Consider the following 16,505-nt stretch of genomic DNA (forward strand, 5'->3'; position numbering starts at 1 on the left):
AGCTAAGCACATAGTCTAGGTTGATAATTTCAGTTTTTCATTGAAGGATCATCACATTTGAAGTGCCTTGACTAAAGACTCTAGCTAAATAAGTAAACAACCCCCTAGTTCTATTCAAACATGTGAATTAGGAGTAGGAGTAGATGACTTGTCTGCCTGAACCATGGCTGATCTGACTGTAACCTCAACTCCACATTTCTGCCTACCTCCAGTAACCTTTAATCTGCTTACCAAGAATCTGTCTGCCTCTGCCTTAAAAATATCCGAAGTCTCTGCTTCCACCGCACTTTGAGGAAGAGGGTTCCAAAGGCTCCTAATCCTCGGAAAGATTTTTTTTGCCTCAATCTCAGTCTTAAATGGGAAAAGCCTTATTTTTAAACATTGACAAACAATCTGCTGGGAGAACTCAGTGGGTCGAGCAGCATCTGTGGGAGGAAAGGAGTTGTTGATGTTTCAGGTCAAAACCCTGCATCTGGACTGAGGGTGGAGAGGAAAGATGGTCAGTATTAGAGAGGAGAGGGGGAGTGGTGGGAAAGGAGTCCGAGGCGACTGGTAAGATGGAGACAAAAGAGAGACTGCAGATGCTTGAAATCTGGAACAACTCACAAAAAATCCTAGAGGAACTCAGCAGGTCAGGCAGCATCCATAGAGGGAAATGACAGTCAACATTTGGGCTGAGACCCTTCATCAGAACTGGAAAGGAAGAGGGCAGAAGCCAGAATAAAAGGGTGGGGGGAGGAGCACGAGCTGGCAGGTGATGGGTGAATCCAGGTATGAGGGGGAAGGTAGACAGGTAGAGGGATTTCTTTTCCTTTTTTTCCTCTCTCTCATTGCCTCTGCCTATCATTCACCTTCCACTGTCTCCCAACTCCACACCCTCCCCTCCCCTACCTGGCACCACCTGCCTGTCATCTTACACCCTCCTCAGTCGACCAATCACCTCGGACTCCTTTCTCACCCCTCCCCTTCTCCTCTCTATACCGGCCATCTCGCCTCTCCACTCTCAGTCCTGATGAAGGGTTTCCACCTGAAATGCCAACAATTCCTTTCCTCCCACAGATGCTGCTCGACCTGCTGAGTTCCTCCAGCAGATTGTTTGTTGCTCCAGATTCCAGCGTCTGCAGTCTCTTGTGTCTCTATTTTAAACATTGACCCTGGTTCTAGATTCTTCCACCTGAGGGAACACCCTCTCCACATCCATCCTGTCAACAGCCACAGGATTTTGTATGTTCATTAAATCACCTCTCACTCTTCTAAACTCCATTCATTCCCTAGATCTGTATAAACATTTGTCCATCAATGTATCCATCAATCATTTATCCATCAATCTGCATAAACATTTATCGCGTAAACAATCCACATAAACATCCCAAAACATTTGTCCATCAATCAGCATAAACATTTATCCATTAACCATCATTCTGGTGAAGGACATTCTGATCCTACTGGTGACTTACTCCTGTGTGTGGGATCTTGTATACAAATTCATTGCAGAACTGAGTGCAAGTATTAAGCCTGACCCATGAAGTATTTAGGAATTGCTGCTCTGTAGGGGGCAGCACAGTGGCTCAGCTCCCAGAATTGCTGCCTCACAGCTCCAGTAACCCAGGTTCAATCCTGACCTCTGGTGCTGTCTATGCGGAGTTTGCACGTTCTCCCTGTGGCTGTGTGGATTTCCCCCAGGTGCTCCAGTTTCCTCCAATATCCCAAAGACTTCCAGGTTTTTTTGGTTAATAATGCCAAAAATTGCCCAGAGTGTGTAGGTGAGCAGTAGATGGGAATACAGGAGAATGAAATGGGATTGATGTAGGAATAGTGTAAATGGATGGTTGAAGTTCAGTGCAGACAATGAACAAAGGACCTGTTTCTGTGCTTTGTGATATCTAGAGACGGCATTTCTCAAGCCAAATGTGCACATAAAAGACCACAGGGTACAATATCGAGGAAGAGTGGGGTTGTCTCTTGTGAGGTATTACTGTTGAAAATTTAACTAGTGTTAACATCATGAGAGCAGATTACTCATTGTTGTTAATGGGAGCTTTCTGTGCACATTCTGGCAGCAGTTTTCCTGCATTACAGCGGTGCGTATACTCAAAAAGATCAAGTACTTCATTGGTTATAAGGAACTTCGAGATAATATGGTAGGGATGAACTGGGCACTACAGAAATACAAGTTTTCCTTTCATTAGGCTAGAGATTTACCTTCAAGAATTAGGTGGATTAGTCAAAACTAGTCATGGTTTGAGGGCTGGCAGGTTAATTGGCCACTGTAAATTGCCCCCAGTGTGTAGGTGAGTGGCAGAATCTAGGGGGGAGCTGGTGGTGATGGGAATGTGGGGAGAATAAAATGGGATTAGTGTAGCACTGGGATTAGTGTGGATGGTCGGTGGAGACCCTGTTTCCATGCCTCTGTTAAAATGACCATCGACGCATGATAAGAAATGGGAAAATAAACCAGAATCGAGGGGCATTCTGATGCAGTTGCATTGTAGGATTGGGACAAGTCGCTTGAGCAGACACATTCCTGGGGTCTTTCCGTGCTGTGGACCATGCAACCCAGTGCAAAAGTGCACGGACCAGCAAAAAGGTTAAAACTCCGGCGTTCACTGACCCCCTCTAATGCTGCCATGTGATGTCAAGTGCATCGCTTCCGGGTTAGTGGTGAAGTCTTTTGCAATGGTCCTCGGCGTGGTGTGGGATCTCCCCGTGCTCTAATGCGGACCCCCACCCCCTCCAGGCTTTCTGCAATGAACTCCCCGGAGCGCTGCAGTTGCATCGTCTCCGCTTCGTTGCGGAGCGGGGGCGAGGGGCTGCGGGTTGCAGGGGACGAGAGCCGGTTTCCCGGGACCTCAGCTGCAGAGCCTCAATGGGACGGATCTTGGGGCTGCAGTGGGCTCCTCCTCGACCGAAAGCGGGGCCTGGTCCTTTGCCACGGTCAGATCTTCTTCCCCTTCCTCCGGCAGACAAAGCAAGATCCCAGCCGCCAGCCACTCCTGCTTCCCGGGGCGTTTCACGCCCACCTGCAGATCCACATCCAGTTCCCTGGAGCCTGCAGCAACACCCAACCTAAACCTGTGTTGCCTTTGGCTTCCAACGATGCAGGAGCACTGGATCCCCAATCAGAATCTCGTAATTTGGATTACAGCCCTAAATTGCCTTCATTGACTGCTGGTCTGGTCAAGGCCCAAAGTTCCAGCCAAGCTGAGATGCTGATGGTGTTCCCATGCCCAGAATTTCGAGATATCTTTAAATCCTTGTTTAGCAAATCAGACAAATGGCATTTCTACAATGAAGATGAGGAACAGGAGCTCCAGGCTGACCCTCTGGATCTGGTCTGGTTTGCCCTGCTGCGGTGCCCTGGTTGGGTAGCTGGTGATGCCGTCGTTGGGGGAGAGACCCTCCGGTACGTGAGGAGCGAGTGTCTGAGGAAAGGCCAGCCGCTCTTCAGTTGTGCATCTCCCTTTGCCTCATTCTGCACCGAGATCTTCATGAACACGTTCAGTAAGGGGATTGTGAGTAATCTGGCAGGAGAGAGGAACGCGATGATTTTGACTGATGCCCGTTGCTTACCAGGTACAGAAGGAGGTGGTGTGTACATCAAATCCCAAGATCTGTACTATCTAGCAGGTTTGATCGTGGCACCTCTGTGCTGGAAAGCCAGTGAGTGGGTTGGACTGACCTTGGTGTGCTCTATAACTTGCATATTGGAGACCATTAGAAGAATTCTGAATGGATTCGAGATATTCGGTCCCCCACCCCTGACTGCCCCAGGGAGTCACGCTCTAACTCAGCTGCTCGGCACTGTGGCCCTGCTGGAGTCTGACAGAGTTTGGGGATCCGGTGTGGTTGTGGGCCCTAGACTGATCATCACGTGTAGACACGTGTTAGACCGAGCGCCATCCGTCAGAGTGAAAATACAGTCGGACTCAAACAGGTAAGAGTCACCCAAAGTACTGAAATTCTCTACTGGTATTGGTTTATTGTTGTCACTTGTACTGAGGTACAGTGAAAAACTTGTCTTGCATACCGACCGTACAGGTCAATTCATTACACAGTGCAGTTACATTGGGTTAGTACACAGTGCATTGATGTAGTACAGGGTAAAGACAATAACAGTACAGAGTAAAGTGTCACAGCTACAGAGAAAGTGCAGTGCAATAAGGTGCAAGGTCACAACAAGGTAGATCGTGAGGTCAGAGTCCATCTCATTGTATAAAAGAACCGTTCAATAGTCTTATCACAGTGGGGTAGAAGCTGACCTTAAGCCTGGTGATGCGTGCCCTCACGCTCCTGTATCTTCTACCTGATGGAAGAGGAGAGAAGAGAGAATGACCCGGGTGGGTGGGTCTATGATTATGCTGGCTGCTTCGCCGAGGCAGCGAGAGGTAAAGACAGAGTCCAAGGAGGGGAGGCTGGTTTCTGTGATGTTCTGGGCTGTGTCCACAACTCTCTGCAGTTTCTTGCGGTCCTGGGCAGAGCAGTTGCCATACCAAGCCGCGATGCATCCAGATAGGATGCTTTCTGTGGTGCATCGATAAAGGTTGGTGAGTGTCAAAGGGGAAATACTGAATTTCTTTAGCCTCCTGAGGAAGTAGAGGTGCTGGTGAGCTTTCTTGGCTGTGGCATCTACGTGATTTGACCAGGACAGGCTATTGGTGATGTTCACTCCCAGAAACTTGAAGCTCTCAACCCTCTTGACCTCAGCACTGTTCACGTAGACAGGAGCATGTGAACCGCCCCCTTTCCTGAAGTCAATGACCAGATCTTTTGTTTTGTTGACATTGAGGGAAATGTTGTTGTCATGACACCATGCCACTAAGCTCTCTATCTCCTTCCTGTACTCCGACTCATCAGTGTTTGAGATACGGCCTACAACGGTGGTATCATCTGCAAATTTGTAAATGGAGTTAGAGCAGAATCTGGCCACACAGTCATGTGTATATAGGGAGTAAAGGGTTGAGGACGCAGCCTTGTGGGGCACTAATGTTGAGAATAATCATGCTGGAGGTATTGCTGCCTATCCTCACTGATTGCGGTCTGTTGGTTAGAAAGTCAAGGATCCAGTTCTGAAGTAATAACATAAAATGCTGGAAATTCTCATTAGGCCAGCCAGCACCCACAGAGAGAGAACAGAGTTACTGTTTCAGATTGAGTTTTTTGTCAGAGGTCTGCGCTGGATAGTTATGTAGAACTGTGCATTGTCACAGTGGAGAATTCTTGTTATTGACGAGGCATGAAGAACAGTTTTGCATTTGTTTGTTCCAGCCACATATGCACCCATCTGAGCAACACAGAGAGGTCCAAGCTTCTGAGTAGACATAAGAGTCCATTCTTTGAAAGGACCCTCAACTAGGGAGGGGAGGGGGGAGTCACATTACACACCTGAGTGGAGATACACAAGTCCTACACTGCTGGGTTCAGGAACAGCTACTCTCCTACAACCATTTGGTTCTTGAACTGACCTGCACAACCTTAACCCTACCTCAGCAATGGACCACTACAGGCCGCCTTTTGCACTACGATAGACTTGTCCCTGAATGTGTCTTTTTTGTGTACTGAGGTCTTGTTTTTGCACTTTTTTTTCTCTCTTCACTGACTTGTATAATCTATGTATAATTTATACTCTCTATGTTGTCTGTATCTATGTGCCTGTGATGCTTTTGGAAGTAAATTTTTCATTATACCTCTACCTCCCCATACTTGTGCATATGACAATAAACTCAACTCAACTTGAATCCAAAGCAGTGGTCTGAATATAAAAGGCAGTGTGTGCCTAGGTTTCCACTATGGACTCATGGTGAGTGAGACTCCCCAGTACAAGCACAGACACACAACAGTCCCCATTATGGTAGTCTGATCCTCTACTGAGGTTCTGAGGGAAATCTGTGTTGTCAGGAATGCCTCTTGTTTGGGTAAGAATCCAAGCCCTTGTCATGTTATCTGTTGATTCAGGTCAATGTCAAAAATTCCTTGATTCTGTTTAAGGTTCTCCAGGTGTCCTGGAGGGCATTATATCCTTAACCAACTCCGTTATGAGGAACGGATTATCTAGTTGTTCACCTTATTGCAGATTATTAAATTATCTAACTATTCAACAGTCACAATAGCTCAAAATTATTCATTGTAGGCAAAGCACTTTGACACTTTCCTAAGATCACAATAGGTGTTGTAAATAGGTCATATATATGCTTGCACATATGACACCTTTAATTTGGTAAACCATCCCAAGGCTTCTCACAGGAATATTATCAAATATAATTTTGCATCAACAGTACCACAGAAAGTAACCTAATAATCTGGTTTTTGGTACTGATTAAAAGGGTATAAATATATTTAAAGGGGAGCTAGATATCCACTTGAATTAACAGGCATGGAAGGTAATTGAAGTGATATATATTTATTTATTAGTCACATGTACATCAAAACACACAGTGAAATGCATCTTTTTGCGTTACTGAGAATGTGCTGGGGGCAGCCCGCAAGTGAAGAAAGGAGACACAAGAGACTGCAGATGCTGGAATCTGGAGCAACAAACAATCTGCTGGAAGAACTCAGCAGGTCGGACAGCATCTGCTGGAGGAAAGGAATTGTCGATGTTTCGGGTCGAAACCCTACATCAGTACCGTTGAACTTTCTACGTAAAGTTATGTTAAAGTTTAACTGAGGGCACCTCAGCCCCACGCTCCTGATCTTTGGTCACCCAGTGTGGAAGGGGGGTGGGGGGGGGGCGGTGGGTTGCTCGGGGGATCTCCTGCTTGGTTTGCTCCTGGGCCTGGCCAAGGTGGCCATTCATGGGTCTAGGCAACAGGCAATTGAGGGTTCTGCCTGAGCTGATTGTCCGCCCCTCTTCCAGGTTACATCCATGCCCATGTGTCCCCCTGGAGAAGGAGCACATGGTATCCATGGGTACAATGGGGATTTTCAGGACCGGTGGGCACCACAAGGGCTCGAGTGCATTCTGGATAGCGATGACTGTGTTATAATTTGAAACTGTAAATAGTGTGAATTGTGGATTCCTGGGAATTATAGACCTGTGAGTCTTACATCAGTGGTGGGCAAATTATTGGAGAGGGTTCTTAGGGGCAGGATTTATGAGCATTTGGAGAAGCATAGTCTTATTAGGGATAGTCAACATGGCTTTGTGAAGGGCAGGTCGTGCCTCACGAGCCTAATAGAGTTTTTCGAGGAAGTAACAAAACAAGTTGAAGGTGGTAGAGCGGTGGATGTGGTATATATAAATTTTAGCAAGGCATTTGACTAGGTTCCCCATGGTAGGCTTATCCAGAAAGTCATGAGGTATGGAATCCATGGAGAATTGGCTGTGTGGATTTGGAATTGGCTTGCTCACAGAAGGCAGAGGGTGGTAGTAGAAGGAGAGTATTTGACCTGGAGATTGGTGAACAGTGGTGTTCTGCAGGGATCTGTTCTGGGACTTTGTGATTTTTATAAATGACTTGGATGAAGAAGTGGAAGGGTGGGTTGGTAAATTTGCAGATGACGCAAAGGTTGGTGGTGTAGTAGATAGTGCAGAAGGTTGTCCTAGGTTACAGCAGGATATAGACAGGATGCAGAGCTGGGTGGAGAAGTGGCAGATGGAGTTCAATGCGGAGAAGTGTGAAGTGATACACTTTGAAAGATCGAACTTGAAGGCAGAGTACAAGGTTAATGGTAGAATTCATAGCATTGTAGAGGAACAGAGAGATCTTGGGGTCCAAGTACATAGATCCCTCAAAGTTGCCGCACAAGTTGATAGGGTGATTAAGAAGGCATATAGCATGCTGGCCTTTATTAGCCAAGGGATTGAGGTCAAGAGCCGCGAGGTAATGTTGCAGCTCGATAAGAGTCTGGTTAGACCACACTTGGAATATTGTGTTCAGTTCTGATCACCACATTATAGGAAGGATGTGGAAGCTTTGGAGACGGTGCAGAGGAGATTTACAAGGATGCTGCCTGGATTAAAGAACATGTCTTATGAAGAGAGGTTGAGCAAGTTGGGGCTTTTCTCTTTGGAGCGATGGAGGATAAGAGGTGACTTGATAGAGGTAGAAAAGTTTATGAGAGGCATAGACAGAGTGGACAGCCAGCAGCTTTTCCCCATGGTGGCAATGGCCAATACTAGAGGTCATCAGTCCAAGGTGCATGGAGGAAAGTTCAGGGGAGATGTCAGAGGCAGGTTTTTGTTTACACAGAGTGGTGGGTGCCTAGAATGCACTGTTGGAGGTGGTGGTAGAGGCCTATATGGTAGGGTCATTTAAGAGACTCTTAGATAGGCACATGGAAGAAAGAAAAATAGAGAGTTATGGGAGGTGAAATGGAGAGGGGTATAGATTGAATATGGATAAGGTTTACCTAGCTCGGCGCAACATCGTGGGCCAAAGGGCCCGTACTGTGCTGTACTGTTCTATGTTCTATTTTCTATGCAGAATACTGTAATAATGTGTACTGTAATCACTGAATAAACCTCTTTTGGAAAAGGAAAGAAAAGATTTACTGAGTAGGGAGATGGTAGGGCAGGAACCCAAAAACTTAGCCATCGAGGTTGATTTTAAGCAGTGTCTTTGAGGCAGGAAAAACAGGAGACAGCTGGTGAGACTTAGGGAGGGAATTCTGGAGCTTAATGTCTTGGCAGCTGAACTCACATGAGGCAGTGCTGGGGTGACGAAGTTTGGGGATGTGCACAAGGCCAGGAATGGAAGAATCTAGAACATTTGGGAGGATTTAGGTTGGGAGGAGGGAGGAGGAGGTGCCGAAACAGAGAGTGGCAAGTTAGTGGAAGCAAATCATAAATAGTTTCAGCGATGATCCCATTGAATCGTGAAACAGGCTTGAGGGGCCATGTGGCCCAATCTTGCTCCCTATTGGATTCTATCATTCTTAAAAGGATGTGCATTTCAAAATTGATGCAGTGACAGATTGGGCGCCATCATAGGTCAACAAACACAGGATGGATGAAGGGGCCAGTAGAAGTTAGGAAGGGAGCAAAGTTTGGTTAAGCTCAAGGTTTTGGAGCTTTTGGAGATTTTTGGCTATCTGTTCAGTAATGTCAGCAAACAAAGCGCATCTTCCGCGTTGCAACTTACCACAGTGAATGACTGGCCCCTGGCGAGTGTTGTAGAACAGAGAGGCCTCAGGGTACAAGTACATGGTTTCCTGAAGGCGGCAACACAGGTAGATTAAAGGACATATGTTTAAGATGAGAGGGGAAAGATCTAAAGGGAACCTGAGAGGCAGGTTTCTCACACAGAGGATGGTGGGTAGATGGAACAAGCTGCCAGAGGAAGTGGGAGAGGTGGGTACAGTTACAATGTTTAAAGGATATTTGTATAGGTACATGGATATGAAAGGTTTAGAGGGATAAGGGCCAAATGCAGGCAAATGGAAGACATGGGCGGCACGGTAGCATAGCAGTTAGCGCAACGCTATTACAGCGCCAGCGATCGGGGTTCGATTCCCGTCACTGTCTGTAAGGAGTTTGTACGTTCTCCCGTGTCTGCGTGGATTTCCTCCGGGTGCTCCGGTTTCCTCCCACATTGCAAAGACGTACGGGTAGGTTAATTTAGGTTTAAAATGGGCGGCGTGGACTCGTTGGGCCTGAAGGATCTGTTGCCACACTGTAAATAAAATTTAAAATTTAAATTTAATTTAAATTTTTAAAAAATTTTGGTCGGCTTGGACGAGTTGGGCTGAAGGGCCTGTTTCCCTGAGTCTTTCTTAGGAAAGGATTATGGTGAAGTCTGAGGGTTGATCATTGTTGGGATACAGTTCCCCAAATATTCTTGTACGTCTGTGATACATCCAAGTGGTTATAATTAAAGCAGTTACTAATAATGCACTACCTCATTATTCCTCTTTTGCACCATTTATTTATTTTTGTAACTTACAGTAATTTTTATGCCTTGCACTGTACTGCTGCTGCAAAACAAGACATTTCGTGACATATGTCAGTGATAATAAACCTGATTCTGATTCTAATGGAAATAGCTCAAACACATCAACAAATAATTTTAAAAATAAGTTCACGTCACCACATTGGCATCTGATTCACATCATCAGTATATTGGACACAAGAGGTGGTGGGGGCAGATACATTAGGGACATCTAAGAGAGATAGTCACATGAATGATTGAGAAATGGAGGGCTATGTGGGAGGGAAGGGTTAGATAGATCTTAGAGCAGGATAAAATGTCGGCGTAACATCGTGGGCCGAAGGGCCTGTACTGTGCTGTAATGTTCTATGTAGGAGTTTTTAATAGATAGAGGAAACTGATTCTGTTAGAAATTTAAAATATTATTTTTGTGAATGATTATCTCTATTAACAACTGATTGATGTTAGTTGGTTAATCGGCAGGCACGGTAGTGTAGCGGTTAGCATAACGCTATTACAGCGCCAGTGACCCGGGTTCAATTCCCGCCGCTGTTTGTAAGGAGTTTGTACGTTCTCCCTGTGTCTGCGTGGATTTCCTCCAGGTGCTCCGGTTTCCTCCCACATTCCAAAAGACGTACAGGTTAGGAAGTTGTGGGCATGCTATGTTGGCGCCTGAAGCGTGGCGACACTTGTGGAACATTCTATGCAATGATGCATTTCACTGTGTGTTTCGATGTACATTGTGACTAATAATCTATCTATCTATCTATAAACGGCCTCCAGTGTGTACATGGGTGGTAAGCGTCTGGGGGGAGTCGACGGGAATGTAGAAGTAACTAAATGGAGGTAGTGTAAATGGGTGGTAGATGGCTGGTGTGGACTCGGTGGGTCAAAGGGCCTGTTTCCGTGCTGTATCAAAAGCCGAAAGTCAAGTTTATTGTCATAAGCACAAGTACATGTATGCACAGGTGCAATGAAAAGCTTACTTGCAGAAGTGTGACTTCAGTGCTGTGCCCCTGTGGCTGCCCTGCATTTGTGAGCTTGAACAGCAAGCATTACGATCTGTGACCAGTCCTACTGCCCTCCTCCTCACACCAGCCCCTCCAACCTCAGCAAGCAAGCATTGTTTTAGGTACAGAGGTCAAAAGGCAGCTTAACATGGTCTGGGTGGACATCATGCCTGGGACCATCTTTCTCCACGGTCCTTCCCTTCACTGTACCTGCAATTGGAACAAGTTGGAAATAGCTGATTAACCTTTCCCTTGTGCTTAACTACAGCTACCTTGTGTTAAAGGGAAGAGTGGTGTTTGCCACAAAGGAAGATTCAGCCTACGATGTGGCAGTGGTAGAACTGGAAGAAGATCTCTCATCCATTGAAATACCCACTATTGCTTCTGATTTTAAGATGGGTAAGGATCGAACAGGGGTTAACTTAAGGAAAGTAATTTAACGGATATAATTCAGAACAAAAATTACATTTGGACCAAATATTCTTACTCTTAATAGGATGGGATAGTGACTATATCTTAGAAATTCATTTAGCCCGTCAAGTCTGTGCTGTGACGGCTTGTAGCAGTGCAATTCCTTCAGTCACATTCCCACATTCGTTTCCCATACCCCTACAAGTTATTCCCCCTATCCAGCTCCCTTTTGAAAGCCCTGATTAATTTTATTTCCACCACCCACCACCCTTAAGGCAATGAGTTCCATATCTTAACATTTACATTAAGCTCTTAATGTGGTGGACTCAATTTACTAAGGATTTGAAATGTTTTATTTTAAACTTCCTTAATAAATGTCTGCAATTTCCTTTCATTACCAATTTTCTTTAAATTCTTTTTTTTAACCATTTTTTATGGATGGTGGAGTGGGATTTGAAGATATAAAAGTCGAGGATTTGGTTTACAGGATCCTTGTCTAAACAGCGCTGTTATCAAAACTGCTACATGTTGACTGAATTACTCTTAACTTTCTCCTAGTTGCGTATAATATCACATTTCACAGCGTTAGCACACTGATTGTGAAACAGCCATCCCCCTTTGAGTAAATGTGCTGATGGGTCAGATATTACAGTGTAACTAACAGGGAACAAAGACATCCAGCAAGGGTTGATAAAAGCTTATCTCCCACTCACAGTGTGAGGATCCATTTACACAAGGGAATGTTCATTATTTGTTGAAGTTTACATTTATGAACAGGACAGTGAGCACTTTTTTAAACAAGGGACTGAAGCATGGAAAAAGTCTTCTGGAGTTCTGGAGGTGTTTGAGCTTGACTTGACAATTTGTATTTTTCCGTGGGGAAGTTATCAGTGAGTGCAATAAAACCATTGACAAGTTTGCGCTTTTCATTTTGACCACACATAATCATGATACAATTTCAGTTCAAAAAGACACAATTTAGAATAGTAAATCCTACTGCAAATTCAGCACAAATCTGAGCGTCTGTGTCTGCTGCGAGGATTAAGGTATCACCAGTCAGGAATCAAGTCAAAAATAGCAGTTGCTGGGAATCCAAATTAAAACACAGAAACATAAATAATTCCAGTCTTCAAACAATACCAGTGTAACATTGCCATTGTATTCTTTAGTGTTTGGAAGAATGAGAGATCTCATTGAAGCATACAAAATTCTGAAAGGGCTCCGCAGGGGTAGATGCAGGAACATACTTCCCGTGGCCGAGAAGTCTTAAGCCAGGGGGCACATTTTCAGAATAAGGTATGGGTCATTTCGGACAGAGGGAGGAGTAATTCCTTCACCCAGAGGGTGGTGAATCATTGAACTTCTCTACCCCAGAGGCTGAGGAGACTCGGACATTGTTTTCATTCAAAACACAGATTGCTACATTTCTGGATATTAAGTGATTCGGGGATATGGTGGTGGAAAATGATGCTGAGATAGAAGATCAGCCATTACCTTGATGAATGGTGGAGCAGAGTCGAGGGGCTAGATGACCTACTCCTGCCCCTATTTCTCATGATCTGTTATAAAGCAGTTATAAAGCATAGCCAAGTGAGCCTCCTGCAGTTGGCAATGGGCTGGAGTGTGCACTTCTCTCAGAAACATGAGAATTTGGGAAAAAAGTGCTTGTGCTTTCCACTGGATGAGGAGAAACTTCCTCCAACTAAACACCGAGAAAGCCGTTGTCCTCAGCCCTGTTATAAATTCTGTCCCCCACCATCTTCCCACTTCCTGAGTTTCTACCTTTTTTTCATTTTAGAATGCTCCTTATTAAACAAGCTTTTAGTCACCTGACTAATATTTCTTTATTTATTTGGTTTAATGTTAACTTTTGTTCACTAATGCTCTTTGGGATGCCTAAATGAAGACACTTTATAAATGCAACTTGTTGTTGTTGCCTTTAAATCTCAGGACATAGTAAGGGATTTTATAGCCATAGAAATACTTTTGCAGTGGTGTTACTGTTGCAAAGTAGGAAACACAACAAGACCTCCCGCCAAGAGCCAAGTAATAATAGCCAGATAATTAGAAAGCACAAAATTCCTGTTCACGTGCAAGGGAAGATAGTCTTTGTGTCATACTCTAACATTGTATAAACAAGCTCATGCTCACTTTCTGCAAACTTGATGTATAATACTTTAAGTGAAACTGTGTCCTGTTGTCTACAGGAGAGGACGTCTACATCATTGGCTACGGGGTTTTTGGCTGTACCTGTGGGCCCTCAGTGACAGCTGGGATTCTGTCTGCTGTGATCACTATGGAGGACCAACCTGTAATGCTCCAGACAACCTGTGCTGTTCACGCTGGGGCTAGTGGTGGGCCTGTCTTTAGAACCAAAACCGGAGAGTTACTGGGTGCGTTGTCCGTCTTTGGAGTTTATAGAGGACATCTTCTATTCAACTATTACGGGACAGGCTGATGGTTTGGTTGTATGTTGGAGAGCAGGGTTGATGGTTCCCCCATGCTGTCTTGGTCAGTATTTATCCCTCAGTTAAGGGAAAAACAAATGGTGATTGCTGTCCATGGGAGCTTGCTGTGTGCACATTGACACAACTGGTAGAGCTGCTATCTCAGAACTCCAGCGCTTATTTATGTGGAGTTTGCATGTCCTCCCTATACTGCTTAGGTTTCCTCCAGGCACAGATTAGTGGGTTAATTGGCCAATCTATGTTGCCACTAGTGAGTGGTTGAATTCGGAGGAGATGAGGGGAATGTAGAGAGAATAAAAGAGGATTAAAGTCAATGTGTGCTTGATGGTTAGCACATACTCAGTGGGCCGAAGGGCCTTTTTCCGTGCTGTATGACAAACTGCTGCCACATTTTCCACATTACAAGAAGAGGCATCCTTTTGGAACGCCCTGAATCATGTCATTGTTTTGTAAGGTACTTCGGGATTTGCAGTACACTCATTCTTTTGTCTCCGCACAGGGAGATTCTGTTGGGAGATTTAGTGATCCTTCTTAACTCAAATGTAGCAGTGTCAGACTTGTGATGTTTCTCCCTGCAGGAATTGTTTCCAGCAATGCCCGAAACAACAACAGGGGAGCCACCTACCCCCACCTGAACTTCAGCTTTCCGATCACAGTCCTGTGTCCTCTCCTGTCCGCCTACGACCAAACGAGGGATGCCACGGTCTTTGAGGGACTGAACAAAGGCAATGAACATCTGCGTGCACTTTGGAGACTCCAGGGCAGAACTTCAACCCCTTGGAGGAGCAAACTGTAACTCTGGCATTCCTGTTCAGTCCCTCAGTTAACAGCACCAGAAACAGAGGGGAGATGGATCCAGGAGAAATGAAGCTGGTGGGAGTTTGGTTTTGACTCCATTTGCCGTTATCTGGAATATACTGAAGCTCAGTGGTAGCAGATTATCCTGTATCTAAGGAACATTGGAATAAATGGGAGGCAGTAATATCCCAGTGCTTGGATCATGATTAAGAACAGATTACAGTTTGATTTTCAATGTGACTTGGATCTTTTAACTTGGCTGTTGCTTAGATTCTAAGCAATTATTGTGACAACCTGTCATCTTAGCTAACTTTGCTGTTACTGTAGCCGGGGAACTTAAAGTTACAAAACATTTCTGCTGATCACATGACCCGGATAAAAGAGAAGAGTTGATGACCATAGTCCCGATCATAATAAGGATTACCGATGATGGTAAACTTCCAACTTTCTAATTGAAACAAATATAACTGAATAAATGTTACCAGTATGAACACAGAACAGTACAGCACAGGAACAGGCCCTTTGGCCCACAGTGTCTGTGCCAAACACGATGCCAAATTAATCTAAATCCCTTCTGCCTGCACGTGGTCCATCTCCCTCCATTCCCTGCATATTTATGTGTCTGTCTAACAGACTCTTAAATGCCACTATCATATCTGCCTCCACCACCACCCCTGGCAGCAAATTCCAGGCACCCACCACTCTCTGTGTATAAAAACTTGCCCCACACATCTCCTTTGAACTTTCCCCCCTCACCTTAAATGCATGTCCTCTGGTATTAGACATTTTTATCCTGGTGAAAAGACTGACTGTCTACCCTATCTCTGCCTCTCGTGATTTGATAAACTTCTGTCAGGTCTCCCCTCAGCCTCCAACACTGCACAGTTGCCAGAAATCTGAAATAAAACCAGAATTCTATAAACGGACAGTTCCGGAGAGAGAGAGAGAGAGAGAGAACGAGAGAAAGTGAGAGAGGGAGTGAGAGAGGGAGCGATATGTTTTGCATTGGTGTGTGCTGGCTTACCAGAGCTCTTTGAGTAACTGGTGGAGATGGTAGATGAGATGTCATGCATGAGGAGCCACATATCAGAGAAGACTGTGGAGATTAAAAGCTACTTGGTAGGGAGCAAAACACAGAATGAACAACTCCCGCAAAGGAAGAAATAGCCACAGCTGCCCTTCAGCAACTCAAAATAGCAGTAATTGGAAACAGGTCATCCCACTCTCAGTCATCGAAAGTTATAGCTTGGTTCTCTGGTGGCACCGCCATCTGTGAACCAGGTGTCTGTTTCACTCACCAGATAGTCCAGACTAGTGCTCCAGTACAATGCTGAGGGAGTGCTGACCTTTGGACCACATGTTAAGATGAGGTTTGCCTACCTGTTCCGCTGGTTCAAGCAGAAATCAACGCACTTTTTTAACGTACAGGGAATTTTCCAGCTATTCCATAAAAGTAGGCAGGAAAGGCCATTTGACTGTTTAAGCCAGATGTGCTGCTCATCAAGATCTTCTATCTCATCTCCATTTTCTTCCCTTATTACCGTTCCCCTTAATTACCTTCATATCCAGAAATTTATTGATCTGTGATTTGAATGAACTCAATGACTGAAACTTTAGTAGAGAATCCCTAAGTTTCACTGTGATCTGAGTGAGGAGACCTCTGCTCATCTCTGTCCATAATGACCAACCCCTTTTTCCAATACTGACCCCTGGTTCTGGCCTCAACCACCAAAGGAAACATCCTCCTTGCCTCCAGCTTGTCAAGCCTGGTGAGAATTTCAGTTATTAAATTGCCAAATTGTCTGTAGTCAGTTAAATGTTAACTCTGTGACACTAGAACTGTCCAAGATTCCAGAAGTATCTTTCAACCTCAGCTGACCAAAACTGGGAGCTCACTGAAACTGGGTTATTTTGCTACTCACAAATGTATTTCAAAAGTTATTATACTTTGA

The 16,505-nt window shown here is 45.0% G+C and overlaps 1 protein-coding gene across 2 annotated transcripts; it reads left to right on the forward strand.

Moving 5' to 3' along the window:
- The first annotated feature begins 2,509 nt into the window (after positions 1-2,509).
- tysnd1 (trypsin like peroxisomal matrix peptidase 1) lies at positions 2,510-14,737 on the forward strand. 2 transcript variants are annotated; one of them, XM_052041684.1, is made up of 4 exons: positions 2,510-3,934; positions 11,145-11,275; positions 13,495-13,680; positions 14,334-14,737. In XM_052041684.1, the coding sequence occupies exons 1-4, from the start codon at positions 2,715-2,717 to the stop codon at positions 14,549-14,551; spliced, it is 1,755 nt and encodes a 584-aa protein (XP_051897644.1). In that variant the 5' UTR covers positions 2,510-2,714; the 3' UTR covers positions 14,552-14,737. The 2 variants fall into 2 exon arrangements, with proteins under 2 accessions (XP_051897644.1, XP_051897645.1); XM_052041685.1 differs by lacking the exon at positions 13,495-13,680.
- Positions 14,738-16,505: the final 1,768 nt, after the last annotated feature.

The sequence above is a fragment of the Pristis pectinata genome, chromosome 30, assembly GCF_009764475.1.
Source record: "Pristis pectinata isolate sPriPec2 chromosome 30, sPriPec2.1.pri, whole genome shotgun sequence".
In the NCBI taxonomy this organism is placed as follows: domain Eukaryota; kingdom Metazoa; phylum Chordata; class Chondrichthyes; order Rhinopristiformes; family Pristidae; genus Pristis; species Pristis pectinata.